Raw genomic sequence first — 16,735 nt, 5'->3', positions numbered from 1 at the left:
TACCTGCCGATCTATACATCGAGCACGGGTAGGCTGGTCATCTGAATCAGGGTTAGTTTGGCAGCTGGGGTGAACGAGGAGCGATTACAATAAAGCACTGTATATTTGCATGGTAGAATTCAATGTCTATAGTTTTTTAAAAGTTTTGTTTGAGCTAATTCTGAAAGAAAAAGTCGAATTGAAAACAGTATTGCTATTGTTGAATTCGATTTTCATATTCTGATGTATTTGTTAGCCAAACTAGCTAAATATGTTTGCTTGGTTACCATGGCAACTACTGTAGCCTAAGTTTGCTAGCTACTTCAATGGTTGTTGAACACATTTCTAGTGGCAAATGTATAGACATGGTATTAACGAGATAATCAACGAGCGGCTCTATGCATTATCTGGAAAATAATGCAACTTTGTCGAAGGTAAATTCCAGTCTGCTTGCGCGTTCGAACACACATTCTACATAGTTCATTATTTTCCATAGAACGCATAGCCTTTTCTTGAGTATCCTTTATACATCATTTGAAGGAGTTATTGTCATTGCAATGCTTTGAAATGCGGGCTTTTATTTTGAAGGTTTCCTCATTATCATACGAACGTGACCTCGTTTGTGCTGCGGGCAGAATACTAGTCAGTTAGTTCTAAATACAAAGCCTAGTAGGTTGGCGTTTGTTGCTCTTTCCTGTGTTGGATTGTGCATTGTTCTACTCTTGCCATTGTGGCATCCGTATCAAGGGATAGGCAACAATATGTTTATTTTATTTGGATGAATCGAGCAGGCAGCAAGTTGCAAGAACTGGATCGCTGAACCTGCCACTTGCGAGCCCATGATCCCGTTGACTTGAAGCGTACTGTATGTTGATGAAATTCAAGCATGTCAGGAAAACAATTTAAAGGCCATGAAGTCAGTTGCTGCATCAAATATTTTATTTTTGGATTTAACATAATATTTTGGGTAAGTGTTTTCTTATTTTTGCTATATTTGTCTCATTGTTTTTCATTGGGAAATCTTCAATCTGTTGTTAAATTAAACAGTAGGCCCATCTAGAGAAAATGGCTTCATAAATGAAATGTTAATTTGTCATTTGTTCATGCTTATTTTACGACCAATCCCTCACAATATAGCTAGGTCTATAATAATAGGCTATAATAGCCGATGATAAACATTCAAAATGTGATCGTTTGATATGTGAATAGCAGCAAAACCTTTTTGTTTGTGTTGATATGCATTACAAGCGCTTTTTAATCTTGCTTATTTAGATTTGTTGACATACACAATAGCCTTCACATACTGTAGGCTGCTACCCAGAGCATTTTTTAATTTAAAGTCGCCTACACTCTAGTGTCCCCGGTAATCCGCTTTCTGTCCTTGTTTGTCGTGACGAACTCACGTACGTGACACGTGAGAAGCTTATTGTCCTCACATGCAAATGTATGAATAAACATGAATATGCAATATATCATCATCAGACAACATTATGTCGCATTCAATTCCCACTGCGTAAGAAAGTACACTAGGCCTGATTTGAATGTTCTTCCCGAGCAGTGGCGACCTGTCATTCATGGCAGGTGCAGAGCCCCACATTTTGTTGTTGCCTGTTTTGCATGTTATTTTGGCATTAATACGTCACACATCCGTTTGCAAACAATGTACAGCAAAACGAGTTAATAAAGCTTCCATACAAATATGGATCTTCTCTTCTTTGCTTTCTTGAGTAAGGCAGCTCCAAAATGCAGGTGTTTCAGCCACATTTTATGCAGTGCTAGCTCGCTGTAGCTTATGCTTTCAGTACTAGATTAATTTGCTGATCCTTTGATTGGGGTGGACAACATGTCCGTTCATGTTGCAAGACCTCTGATAGGTTGGAGGACGTCCTCCGGAAGTTGTCATAATTACTGTGTAAGTCTATGGAAGGGGGTGAGAACCAAGAGCCTCCTAGGATTTGTGTTGAAGTCAATGTACCAAGAGTAGGATGGAAGCTAGATGTCCTCTAGCTACACCCTGGTACTACCCTACAGAGTGCTGTTGAGGCTACTGTAGGCCTTCATTACAAAACAGCGTGTTTTAATCAATTATTTGGTGAAATGTGAATATATTTAGAATAGTTTTATCTGAAAATTATAACTTTTTAAACATAATAAAAAATTTAAAAAAGTTTACTGAGGAGGATGGTCCTCCCCTTCCTCCTCTGAGGAGCCTCCACTGGTGTCGAGGAAATCATGCGCGTCGTAGGAAAACATAATTAAAAAGGAATTAGTGCAGGTGCAAAAATAAGTGAACCCCAAATTGCATTGGTTAAATCAAGTAGGTAAGTAGAATCAGGTGGGTAAATAATTGGGTACAAAATGAACCAATCAAAGGAGAGATTGTTAGGAAAGAGTTTGGGTGGGACTCTGATAAATAGAGATAAGAAACTTGGTCAGTTTGGTGTTACCCATCCAGGTGAATACAAAGCACACCATGCTGAGAGGAAAGGAGATCTCAGAGGACATCAGGACGAGGGCAGCACATCAGTCTGGGGAAGGCTATACAATCATCCCAAAAATATTTGAGCTCCATCAGTCCACTGTGAGGCAAATCATTTACAAATGGAGAGCATTTAACATGACAGCAACTCATCCTAGAAGTGGACGCCCTTCCAAAATATCCCCAAGAGCCACAAGAACAATAGTAAACCAGGTAAAAGCCAACCCAAACATAACATCTAGAGATTTGCAGACCTCCCTTGCTGCATCTCAGGTAACTGTGTGTGCTTCAACAATAAGAACACTGAATCGAAATGCCATTAATGAGAGGGTTGCTAGGAGGAAGCCTCTGCTGTCAAAAATAACCAAACTGCCCTTCTTAACTTTGCCAGAGACCACCTTATCCCAACAGTAAAGCATGGTGGTGTGAATGTCAATATCTGGATCTGCTTTTCCTCCTCTGGACTTGGATGACTCCACATAGTTAAAGGGAACCATGAATTCTGAGGTATACCAGGAGATTATTTAACAGAATGCCAGGCCATCAGTAAAGGAGCTAAAGCTGGGCCGAAAATTGATCTTCCAACAAGACAATGACCCAAAGTATTGAAGCAAATCTACCAAAGAATGGCTCAGGAGAAGGACGATTTGTGTTTTCGGTTGGCCAAGTCAAAGTCCTGACTTAAATCCAGTCTAGATGTTGTGGCAGGAACTGAAGCGGGCTGTTCATGCCAGACACCCCTCAAACTTCACACAATTGGCTGAGTTCTGTAAGGAGGATTGGGCAAAAATCCCTTAAAACAGATGTCAGAGACTGTATACTGGCTATAGGAGACGTTTACTCCAAGTTATCGTTGCTAATGGAGGTGTCACAAGCTATTGACTGAAGGGGTTCACATATTTTTGCAAACATCAAATCTGAGTTTCTGTTAAATAAACCACTTTTGTTAAATAAACAATGAAAATATATTTTTTGTTTCTGTCATTAAAGGATTTTATGTTTATTTGAATATTCTATAGCAAAATAATTACCAGTCCTGTTGGTCTCACATACTTTCAAGCAGCACTGTAAATTGTCAGTAAAAACTACGTTTGATTAAGCAAGTCAGCCACATCAGCTTTTTTTTTTAAAGGCAGTAAATGAGGCTGAATGAACTGTTTCACTGCCAGACAAGGCTCTGCTGATAGCCAGGTGTAGCGATGTTAAGGTGTTGGGACTGATGTTGGGACAGCTTTATGGCCCTAACAGTTTGTTGGCACCATTTGTCACTGTTATAGTGTTATAGTAATTTATTGATTCGTGTTGTGTAATGGCTTTGCTGGCATGCATCCTAATTATTTTTTTGTTTGTTTGACCAACCAAGATTTACATGCTAAAATCGCCACTGATTCCAATACAGTTTAGGTGTGTTAGTGTTAGGTGAACAATAATCTAATTGTGACTAGGCCAATTAGTGAATTGTCTCAAATCTACTGCGAAACTATAGCCTACCATTGATTGCTGGACTACGAGTACACACTGAAAAGGGAGGGTAGCTTCTAAAGCTCCAACCATTATTTCAGGGACTTCATCTCAGACATAGGAAGGGCTCATTATAGAATACCCAGTAGGTGGAAAAATGTACTAAATAAACCTCTCAGATTCTATTGTTGGTGGAACATGTTTTCTTATTCTCATTTTGTTTCAACTTCTCTCTTAGAGAAATGCACAAGCCTGAGCTTAATAGTAATTTCTCATCTCCAGAGGGACAAAGACAATAACAATGTTGAAATATAATAACCGTATGGGCCGGATAATCTAATTTGGCTCTTCAACGTCTTTCCCTGAAGGATGGCCCTGTATGGTTTTGGACTGGGAATAGGAGACGAGAGATTTTCTCCGCTTGTCCCGTTCAGATGATGTCACGTCGAGGTCATGTGACTCTCTTGGGTCTCATTCTGGCTCACAGGAGTTTGGCTGAATTGATACCGACAGGCCGGTTTCCTGGTCAATTCAATGCTAATGTAATCCCATTCAACGCCCTCCATCGCCTTTGTTTCCCTCAACCCCTCCACCCCTCCCTCTGTCCACCCTCCTAAATTCTTTCCCATTCGCCATTGTCTGCTTTCAGTGCCGTTTGCCATGTCCATGACCGTGAGAGCCAGTGTTGTACTGATTTGGCCATTAGTGAGGTCTTCAGTAATGGGGCAGCAAGTGCCTGTTTAACCTTTCATGTTAGCGCACCTGCAATGTAGCCATGTTGCTGGCATACTTAGACCTATAAAATATGTGCTTTTGATATTTTTCGTAAAGCTGATAAACTACAACTTAAATGTCTTTGGAAGGGTACTGAATGCGTCTTCCGCATTTAACCAAACCCCTCTGAATCAGAGTGGTGCGTGGGTCTGCCGTAATTGACATCCTTGTCTTCAGTGCCCTGGGAACAGTGGGTTAACTGCCTTGCTCAGGGGCAGAACGACACATTTTTACCTTGTCAGCTCAGGGATTCGATCCAGCAATCTTTCAGTTACTGGCCCAACACTCTAACCACCAGGCTACCTGTTGCCCCAGGGTACCATGCATTGTGTAATACATACACTACTGTTCAAAAGTTTGGGGTCACTTAGAAATGTTCTTGTTTTAGAAAGAAAAGCAATTTTTTGTCCATTAAAATAACATCAAATTGATCAGAAATACAGTGTAGACATTGTTATTGTTGTAAATGACTATTGTATCCCGGAGTCACCTCTTCACTGTTGACGTTGAGATTCGTGTTTTGCGGGTACTATTGACAACATTAACAATGTCTACACTGTATTTCTTATAAATTCAACGTTATTTTGATGGACAAAATTATGTGCTTTTCTTTCAAAAACAAGGACATTTCTAAGTGACCCCAAACTTTTGAACGGTAGTGTAGGTGCATATGATATCAGATTTAACTAATGGAGCTAGTGAGCTGAAGAGAGGTTGTGTCAATAATTGATTGCTTTTCAATTAGAGTATAAGTGCAGTGTCAGCATATGCCATGACAGAAAGTTTTAGGCTATCTGATCCAACACCTTCTCAAAAACGTTCTCCTTGTGTAGCCACACATTCACATGATGCCCAATGTAATTCGTACATTCAGTATTTCCATATATTGTGCTACCACATAGTTGAGCGCGACTTTTGACGGCAGGTAGCATAGTGATTTTAAGAGCTTTGGGCCAGTAACCGAAAGGTCGCTGGTTCGAGTCCCTGAGTCGACTAGGTGAAACATCTGTCTGTGCCCTTGAGCAAAGCTCCTGTAAGTCGCTCAGGATAAGAGCGTTTGCTAAATGGCTAAAATGTAAAGGTTGTAACTCACTGAATGCACTCAACCACTTTTTAACATGATCATTTATAACCCAAATAATTTTGTTCTTTCTGGTATTGGAAGTCAGTATTTGCATTATATAAAAGTTGTATCTACACTACATTCTATCAACATTACAGAATGTTCTCATGGAGTTGTAATGAACTGAATGTCAGTGGATAGGGAATAGGGTGCCTTATATGGTGCCTTTTGGGACGTCTCTCTCTATGTATTGATTTGACACACATGCGTATTGGCGGACTTCTTTTCCCAATGTCTCTCCCATAGCTCAATGCTTAGTGCTAAGCTCTGTGCTCCCCAGCAGCCCAGTTAATTAAAGTGACAGTATGCATTTTCCTGTGCCAACGTTGCACTTGTCTTGTTTTCAATGGCCGAAGGGAGAATTAATTATAAAGAGGGTTATAATTCACACATGTTTTTACAAACAAATAACAAGTATTTATGTGTACTAGTCAAAGTAACCTTTAATCCATCTTTCAATGATGCAGATATGAAATATACCTTATCCTTATTTAGGGTGTCTTCAATTATCATGGCTCTCTCTTCCCTCAACCAGGTTACCTTCAAAATGGTACCCAGTGGACCAGATCCACTTTCTCTTTTCCCTAGAGCCGCGTATGGGGCTTCAGAACATACAGTAAACGAACCATATCTAGACTATGTGATCCACAGTGTTGATAAGGTGGCTCTGATACAGCATTGAACAACCTGAGATTTAACACCATTATTAAGTCCGTCATCATGTATAGGGTGGCAGGTAGCCTAATGGTTAAGAACGTTGGGCTAGTAACCGAAAGGTCACTAGTTTGAATCCGTAAGCCGACTAAGTGAAAAATCTGCCGATGTGCCCTTGACCAAGGCACTTAACCCTAATTGCTCCTGTAAGTTGCTCTGGATAAGACTTTCTGCTAAATGACTCAATTGTAAATATATGAAAATACAGCTTACTTTCTATTCTCACTTTTAACTCCATTGTCTCTGTCATGAAATCAAAACTAGGACTGTAATTACACAGTAATGATAATACTGATTGTGGTGGTGTGATGGCTTATTCTGTAAAGAGGAGCAGCACACCTCTAACTTTCGATCATCCTTAGTTCGATAATCAACGATGCAAGTTCATTGCTCTTTGGAGAAGAATAACTGCAAGGTCATTACATGTAAAAGGAAGGCCAATATTGTTGGCCAAGGTGATGGTCATATTTACTCTCCGTCAGTGGCAGGGGCCCACTAGGCAAAAACTTGTTGAATCAAAGTTGTTTCCACATAATTTAAATTTAAATGACGGACATTGATGTAATTGTCCTCCAAAACCCAGCCTTAGTAACAGTCTGTTTGTGCAAGCATGTTTGGCTGGACAATGACAGCAATGGAGTTGGCAAGAGCACAAACTGATCTGGGACCAGTCTACCCAAAACCACCCTTATTGTAATTAGTTACATTTGCCAAAACCCCTCAGTTTACAAACACAAATATTAGGGCCTACCTGTAGTCGGTAACAGCTGGAAGAGGTTGCTTTAACTGGGACATATGTTTGAGTTACAGCTGGGGTTTCTGTGTTTGTATGAGAACATCAAGCTACCACATTTCTGTGTATCACTCCATTTGTGATTTGCGTGAATGTTTGCATGTCTGAATGTGTGTGTGTGTGCCGTGTATGTGTTTATTGACAGTGTGAAACCCCCAGCTGATGAGGCTTAGCTGTTTTTCGTGTTAGTACAGCCTATTGATCCAAGCCCTTGGGGTGTTCCGACCATCAGGACAAACAGGACTGCTCATTCTGCCTCACTGGTCACAGATGTCAGTTCAACGTCTAGTTTTGATTTACATTTGGTTGAGTTGTCAACTCAATGTGAATTCAACATGAAATCAACAAAAGAATTCACAATGTCATTGGATTTAGGTTAAAAGTTGTGAAAAAAAGACAATTCCCTGACATTGATGACTTAAAAAAAATATTATTTGTTTTCCACGTTGATTCAATGTCATCACATAGACATTTTGTTGTTGAAATGACGTGGAAAGTGTTTGCCTAGTGAGGCCCTGCCACTGACAGACAGTAAATATGATTATCACTATGGCCATCAATATTGGGCCTTCCTTTTACATGGAATGACCTTGCAGTTATTCTTTTCCAGAGTGTCAATGAACTTGCATCGTTGATCATTAAACAAAGGCTGATTGAAAGTTAGAGGTGTGCTGCTCTTCTTTACAGCTCCGCTCATGTAGCCACACATCTCTTTTTGTTGTGGCACCGTCTTTGCACTCCCCCCTAGCCTCTGATCTCAGACCAACCCTTAACCAACAGCTCTGTATTACAACCACATGAAGTGGCTCTTGGTTCAACGGCCACTCTGCCAAGGTCCTCTGTTGCTGGCTTGTAGATGCAGCAGTTTGTTCTTATCATTCAGTGACATTATAGGACAAGCAGAGTTAAACATAGCTGGCTGACATGGCCTGATCAAGACAAGCTGGAAGGGTGGAGCGCTTGGGCCTGTCCCGTTCACTTGTTGTTGTTGTTGTTTGAATTGGCCCCGGCATTCAGTCTGCTTCCAAATGCCCGGCCCCCACCCCACAGCATCCTCTCAGACAGACAGGCAGAATAGACAGACGGTCAGACAGGCAGTTAGATAGACAGGCAGACACTTCAGACACCCCCCCCCCCCCTCAACTTACCCTGGGAAGATAAACAGGAAGGAAGGAAGATAAACAGGCAGACAGACAGGCAAGCAGATAGGCAGGCAAATAGACAGGCAGACAGACAGACAGGCAGACAGACAGGCAGATAGACAGGCAGACACTTCAGACATCCCCCCCCCCTCAACTTACCCTGAGACAGTGGTTTTAGATGTTACCACCAAGCCTACTTTTAGTTCTGACAAACCTGGAATTTAAAGGGCTTCAACATTTTAATCCTCTTTTCTCTTTGCACAAAATCACTTGTCCCTGTCATATCCTCACATGTTCTCTCCAATAATTGCTATGCGGATTAGAGGTCGACCGATTAATCGGAATTTCAAGTTTTCATAACAATCGGAAATCGGTATTTTTGGACGCCGATTTGCGGATTTTTTAATATATTTTTTTATACCTTTATTTAACTAGGCAAGTCAGGTAAGAACACATTCTTATTTTCAATGCATTGCGCTGTTTATGACTTCAAGCTTATCAACTCCCGAGATGAGGCTCGTGTAATCGAAGTGAAATTGCTAGCTAGTTAGCGCGCGCTAATTGTTGTTGTGTTGCTGGTTCGAGCCCAGGGAGGAGCGAGGAGAGGGACGGAAGCTATACTGTTACACTGGCAATACTAAAGTGCCTATTTGGGGCGGCAGGGTAGCCTAGTGGTTAGAGTGTTGGACTAGTAACCGGAAGGTTGCAAGTTCAAACCCCAGAGCTGACAAGGTTACTAGTCCAACACTCTAACCACTCAGTTCTTTCCACAGATTCTCGATTGGATTCAGGTCTGGACTTTGACTTGGCCATTCTAACACCTGGATATGTTTATTTTTGAACCATTCCATTGTAGATTTTGCTTTATGTTTTGGATCATTGTCTTGTTGGAAGACAAATCTCCGTCCCAGTCTCAGGTCTTTTGCAGACTCCATCAGGTTTTCTTCCAGAATGGTCCTGTATTTGGCTCCATCCATCTTCCCATCAATTTTAACCATCTTCCCTGTCCCTGCTGAAGTAAAGCAGGCCCAAACCATGATGCTGCCACCACCATGTTTAACAGTGGGTATGGTGTGTTCAGGGTGATGAGCTGTGTTGCTTTTACGCCAAACATAACGTTTTGCATTGTTGCCAAAAAGTTCAATTTTGGTTTCATCTGACCCCAGAGCACCTTCTTCCACATGTTTGGTGTGTCTCCCAGGTGGCTTGTGGCAAACTTTAAACAACACTTTTTATGGATATCTTTAAGAAATGGCTTTCTTCTTGCCACTCTTCCATAAAGGCCAGATTTGTGCAATATACGACTGATTGTTGTCCTATGGACAGAGTCTCCCACCTCAGCTGTAGATCTCTGCAGTTCATCCAGAGTGATCATGGGCCTCTTGGCTGCATCTCTGATCGGTCTTCTCCTTGTAAAAGTTGAAAGTTTAGAGGGACGGCTGAAAGTTTAGAGGGACGGCCAGGTCTTGGTAGATTTGCAGTGGTCTGATACTCCTTCCATTTCAATATTATCGCTTGCACAGTGCTCCTTGGGATGTTTAAAGCTTGGGAAATCTTTTTGTATCCAAATCCGGTTTTAAACTTCTTCACAACAGTATCTTGGACCTGCCTGGTGTGTTCCTCGTTCTTCATGATGCTCTCTGCGCTTTTAACGGACCTCTGAGACTATCACAGTGCAGGTGCATTTATACGGAGACTTGATTACACACAGGTGGATTGTATTTATCATCATTAGTCATTTAGGTCAACATTGGATCATTCAGAGATCCTCACTGAACTTCTGGAGAGAGTTTGCTGCACTGAAAGTAAAGGGGCTGAATAATTTTGCACGCCCAATTCTTCAGTTTTTGATTTGTTAAAAAAGTTTGAAATATCCAATAAATGTCGTTCCACTTCATGATTGTGTCCCACTTGTTGTTGATTCTTCACAAAAAAATACAGTTTTATATCTTTATGTTTGAAGCCTGAAATGTGGCAAAAGGTCGCAAAGTTCAAGGGGGCCGAATACTTTCGCAAGGCACTGTATGTTCTCATGTTCTGAGCAAGGAACTGAAACGTTAGCTTTCTTTCATAGCACATAATGCACTTTTACTTTCTTCTCCAACACTTTGGTTTTGCATTATTTAAACCAAATTGAACATGTTTCATTATTTACTTGAGGCTAAATTGATTTTATTGATGTATTATATTAAGTTAAAATAAGTGTTCATTCAGTATTGTTGTAATTGTCATTATTACAAATACATTTTTTAAAAACCGTCCGATTTAATCAATATCAGCTTTTTTGGCCCTCCATAATCGGCGCTGAAAAATCATAATCAGTCGATTATGGCAGACATCTCAGCTTGAATGTCGGCTCACCACTTCATGACCAACCTCAACAAAACGGAGCTGCTCTTCCTCTCAGGAATGCCCGAGCATTCCATTCCGCCACTCAGCCCAGTCATAGCTCTTCTCTGTCTTGGGACCCCAATGGAGGAACAACCTTCCCCCTAAAGTCAGGACAGTGTGGCGTCAAGGGGAACTGGCCATCTTCCGGAAACGTCTGAAACCATATCTCTCTGAAGACTATCTTAAATAACTCTCACACCCCCCGCTTCAAAAAAGGGCACTTTTCCTACTACCACGGACTTTGATGATAAATACTTTCTTCAGGGAAAATGTACTTGATGTACTTGTGATGTGTTGTTGTCTCATCAAGCTATCTTAATAAGATGAATGCACTAATTGTACATCCTTCTGGATAAGAGCGTCTGCCAAATGACTAAAAAGTTGTTTTTTTAAAAATCGGCCAAGAAATTAAACCAATGACTTCTTTTCTTTGCAGACATTGTAGGCTACTTATTAAGGGTGAAGAAACTCCCCAGGAGGATTGTACATTCCTGCTTGTTGATGCTTGACTCTTGTTTAGATTACCCAATTGAAGATGTCCTGTGTGGCTCAGTCGGTAGAGCATGGCGCTTGCAACGCCAAGCGTCGTGGGTTCGATTCCCGCTGGGACCACCCATATGTAAAAGTAGTGGCCCCAGCCGACTTGTAAGTCGCTTTGGACAAAAGCGTCTGCTAAATGGGATATATATATATATATATACATAACATTTAGTACTCGGAAGTGAAGTAATGTGTGTTTCTGTAACCTTTAAGCATCGAAGGAGAAATTGAAAGATAATTCATCCTCCGGGAATTTCAACAAAAGTGAACTTGAGGGGGAGGTTTCACCCTTTGGTTATCTCCCTAAGGTTTGTTATGTGATTATTAATGTTACTTATTGTCTGTCTGTTCTCTTTCAGCTGCTCGGTGTGGCCTTCCTGGGCATTGGACTATGGGCCTGGAATGAGAAGGTGAGTGAGACTGGGTAACATAAGAACCCTGTAAGAGCATACAATGATGTCTAATATACTTTTATTTATTTTATTTAACCTTTATTTAACTAGGTAAGTCAGTTAAGAACAAATTCTTATTTACAATGACTGCCTACCAAAAGGCCTCCTGCGAGGGCGGGGGCTGGGATTAAAAATAACAATAAAATATAGGACAAAACACACATCACGACAAGAGACAACACAACACTACATAAAGAGAGACCTAAGACAACAACGCAGCATGGTAGCAACACCAACATGACAACAACATGAAGCAGCACAACATGGTACCAGCACAAAACAGAGTACAAACATTATTGGGTAGAGACAACAGCACAAAGGGCAAGAAAGGTATAGGCAACAATGCATCACGCAAAACAGCCACAACTGTCACTGAGTGTCCATGATTGAGTCTTTGAATGAAGAGATTGAGATATACATGTATTGTACCAGTCAAAAGTTTGGACACACCTACTCATTACAGGGTTTTTATTTATTTTTACTATTTTCTACATTGTAGAATGATAGTGAAGACATCAACACTATGAAATAACACATATGGAATCATGTAGTAAGCAAAAAAGTGTTAAACAAATCAAAATATATTTTATATTTGAGATTCTTCTCAGTAGCCACCCTCTGCCTTGATGACACTCTTGGCATTCTCTCAACCAGCTTCATGAGGTAGTCACCTGGAATGCATTTAAATTAACAGGTGTCTTGTTAAAAGTTAATTTGCAGAATGTCTTTCCTTAATGCGTTTGAGCCAATCAGTTGTGTTGTGAAATGGTAGGGGTGGTATACGGCCCTATTTGGTAAAAGACTATTTACATATTATGGCAAGAACAGCTCAAATAAGCAAAAAGAGTAACGACAGTCCATCATTACTTTAAGACATGAAGTTCAGTCAAAATTTCAAGAACTTTGAAAGTTTCTTCAAGTGCAGTCGCAAAAACCATCAAGCGCTATGATGAAACTGGCTCTCATGAGGACTGCCACAGGAAAGGAAGACCAAGAATTACCTCTGCTGCAGAGGATAAGTTCATTTGAGTTAACTGCACCTCAGATTGCAGCTCAAATAAATGCTTCACAAAGTAACAGACACATCTCAACATCAACTGTTCAGAGGAGACTGTGTGAATTTTTAAATGTATATATTTATTTTTTATTTCACCTTTATTTAACCAGGTAGGCAAGTTGAGAACAAGTTCTCATTTACAATTGCGACCTGGCCAAGATAAAGCAAAGCAGTTCGACACATATAACGACACAGAGTTAAACATGGAGTAAAACAAACATACAGTCAATAATACAGTAGAAACAAGTCTATATACAATGTGAGCAAATGAGGTCAGATAAGGGGGTTAAAGGCAAAAAAAGGCCATGGTGGCAAAGTAAATAGAATATAGCAAGTAAAACACTGGAATGGTAGATTTGCAGTGGAAGAATGTGCAAAGTAGAAATAACAACAATGGGGTGCAAAGGAGCAAAATAAATAAATACATTAAATACAGTAGGGAAAGAGGTAGTTGTTTGGGCTAAATTATAGGTGGGCTATGTACAGGTGCAGTAATCTGTGAGCTGCTCTGACAGCTGGTGCTTAAAGCTAGTGAGGGAGATAAGTGTTTCCAGTTTCAGAGATTTTTGTAGTTCGTTCCAGTCATTGGCAGCAGAGAACTGGAAGGAGAGGCGGCCAAAGAAAGAATTGGTTTTGGGGGTGACCAGAGAGATATACCTGCTGGAGCGCGTGCTACAGTTGGGTGATGCTATGGTGACCAGCGAGCTGAGATAAGGGGGGACTTTACCTGGCAGGGTCTTGTAGATGACATGGAGCCAGTGGGTTTGGCGACGAGTATGAAGCGAGGGCCAGCCAACGAGAGCGTACAGGTCGCAATGGTGGGTAGTATATGGGGCTTTGGTGACAAAACGGATGGCACTGTGATAGACTGCATCCAATTTGTTGAGTAGGGTATTGGAGGCTATTTTGTAAATGACATCGCCGAAGTCGAGGATTGGTAGGATGGTCAGTTTTACAAGGGTATGTTTGGCAGCATGAGTGAAGGATGCTTTGTTGAGAAATAGGAAGCCGATTCTAGATCTAACTTTGGATTGGAGATGTTTGATGTGAGTCTGGAAGGAGAGTTTACAGTCTAACCAGACACCTAGGTATTTGTAGTTGTCCACGTATTCTAAGTCAGAGCCGTCCAGAGTAGTGATGTTGGACAGGCGGGCAGGTGCAGGTAGCGATCGTTTGAAGAGCATGCATTTAGTTTTACTTGTATTTAAGAGCAATTGGAGGCCACGGAAGGAGAGTTGTATGGCATTGAAGCTCGTCTGGTGGTCAGTTAACACAGTGTCCAAAGAAGGGCCAGAAGTATACAGAATGGTATCGTCTTCGTAGAGGTGGATCAGAGACTCACCAGCAGCAAGAGCGACATCATTGATGTATACAGATAAGAGAGTCGGTCCAAGAATTGAACCCTGTGGCACCCCCATAGAGACTGCCAGAGGTCCGGTCAGCAGACTCTCCTATTTGACACACTGAACTCTATCAGAGAAGTAGTTGGGGAACCAGGCGAGGCAATCATTTGAGAAACCAAGGCTGTCGAGTCTGCCAATGAGGATGTGGTGATTGACAGAGTCGAAAGCCTTGGCCAGATCAATGAATACGGCTGAACAATAATGTTTCTTATCGATGGCGGTTAAGATATTGTTTAGGACCTTGAGCGTGGCTGAAGTGCACCCATGACCAGCTCTGAAACCAGATTGCATAGCAGAGAGGGTATGGTGAGATTCTAAATGGTCGGTAATCTGTTTGTTGACTTGACTTTCAAAGACCTTAGAAAGGCAGGGTAGGATAGATATAGGTCTGTAGCAGTTTGGGTCAAGAGTGTCCCACCCTTTGAAGAGGGGGATGACTGCAGCTGCTTTCCAATCTTTGGGAATCTCAGACGACACGAGAGGTTGAACAGGCTAGTAATAGGGGTGGCAACAATTTCGGCAGATAATTTTAGAAAGAAAGGGTCCAGATTGTCTAGCCCGGCTGATTTGTAGGGGTCCAGATTTTGCAGCTCTTTCAGAACATCAGCTGACAGGATTTGGGAGAAGGAGAAATGGGGAAGCCTTGGGCAAGTTGCTGTGGGGGGTGCAGTGCTGTTGACCGTGGTAGGGGTAGCCAGGTGGAAAGCATGGCCAGCCGTAGAAAAATGCTTATTGAAATTCTCAATTATAGTGGATTTGTCAGTGGTGACAGTGTTTCCTATCTTCAGTGCAGTGGGCAGCTGGGAGGAGGTGTTCTTATTCTAGCCTTGGCTTTTCTAACTGCCTGTGTATAATGGTTTCTAGCTTCCCTGAAAAGCTGCATATCACGGGGGCTGTTCGATGCTAATGCAGAACGCCATAGGATGTTTTTGTGTTGGTTAAGGGAAGTCAGGTCTGGGGAGAACCAAGGGCTATATCTGTTCCTGGTTCTAAATTTCTTGAATCAAGCATTCTTATTTAAGATGGTTAGGAAGGCATTTAAACATAAATAATCAGGCCTTCATTGTTGAATTGCTGCAAAGAAACCAATACTAAAGGACACCAATAAGAAGAAGAGACTTGCTTGGGCCAAGAATCACGAGCAATAGACATTAGACCGGTGGAAATCTGAGATTTCCAAATATGAGATTTTTGGTTCCAACCGCCGTGTCTTTGTGAGACGCACAGTAAGTGAGTGGATGATCTCTACATGTGTGGTTCCCACCATGAAGCATGGAGGAGGAGGTGTGTTGGTGTCGGGGTGCTTTTCTGGTGTCACTTAAACAGCATGGCTACCACAGCATTCTGCAGTGATACGCCATCCCATCTGCTTTGTTCTTAGTGGGACTATCATTTGTTTTTCAACAGGACAATGACCCAAATACACTTCCAGGCTGTGTAAGGGCTATCTGACCAAGAAGGAGAGTGATGGAGTGCTGCATCAGATGACCTGGCCTCCACAATCATCTGACCTCAACCCAATTGAGATGATTTGGGATGAGTTGGACTTCGGAATGAAGGAAAAGCAGCCGACAAGTGCTCAGCATATGTGTAAACTCCTTCAAGACTGTTGGAAAAGCATTCCTCCTGAAGCTGGTTGAGAGAATGCCAAGCTGTCATCAAGGCAAAGGGTGGCTACTTTGAAGAATCTAAAATCTAAAATATATTTTGATTTGTTTAACAATTTGGTTACTACATGATTCCATGTGTTATTTCATAGTTTCACTGTTATTCTACAATGTAGAAAATAATACAAAATAAAGAAAAACCCTTGAATTGGTAGGTGTGTCCGAACTTTGGACTGGTACTGTATATTACACAAAGAAATCATACCATAAGAAGAACAATATACAGTAAGAAAAGAACAAACCCAGCCAGCACATAACGTTCTGAGAACCGTATCTCTTAGAGTTTGGTGAGATAGTGGTTGTGATGTGGATATTCTCCATACAACCTTCCCACATCATTCTAGGAATGGTGCAGTGTAGTTCCTTGGTTTTGGAACATTCTCAGCACATTTAAGGAAATTTAAAGTTATTTTCTTGGTATTACATGACTTTAACAGAACGTTTCCTAAAAGTTCAAACATGGTTACATTTAATGTAATGTTTGGTAGTTCAGAGGATGTTAATGAACAACGTTCTTCTGTGGGAATTTCAATACAATGCATGACGTTTCCTACAGGTTTCCTCATGGTTCCATGTAAAGTAATGTTCTCAAATTTTTCAGAGAACGTTATGAAACAACATTCAACGTTCTAAGAATGTTATTTAAAAACATATTTAATAAATATCTAATTGGATCCCGCAAGCTCGTGCTTGACTCTTTTATTTGATTTAACTAGGCAAATCAGTTAACCTCTAGCGTCGAGCAATCCCGTATCCGGGA

The 16,735-nt window shown here is 41.2% G+C and overlaps 1 protein-coding gene across 1 annotated transcript in view; it reads left to right on the top strand.

The window, feature by feature from the left end:
* The first annotated feature begins 609 nt into the window (after positions 1 to 609).
* Positions 610 to 16,735, top strand: part of LOC135516355 (tetraspanin-5-like) — a 31,988-nt gene continuing 15,862 nt past the window's right edge. Inside the window, exons 1-2 of the mRNA XM_064940613.1 lie at positions 610 to 946; positions 11,756 to 11,806. Coding sequence (XP_064796685.1) covers positions 866 to 946; positions 11,756 to 11,806 — 132 coding nt within the window. The 5' untranslated portion in view covers positions 610 to 865. The remainder of the gene's footprint in view (positions 947 to 11,755; positions 11,807 to 16,735) is intronic.

This window comes from Oncorhynchus masou, chromosome 27 (genome assembly GCF_036934945.1).
Source record: "Oncorhynchus masou masou isolate Uvic2021 chromosome 27, UVic_Omas_1.1, whole genome shotgun sequence".
NCBI lineage: Eukaryota > Metazoa > Chordata > Actinopteri > Salmoniformes > Salmonidae > Oncorhynchus > Oncorhynchus masou.
Note: the sequence above shows the minus strand (reverse complement) of the source record. Positions and strands in the feature narration are given on the sequence as shown.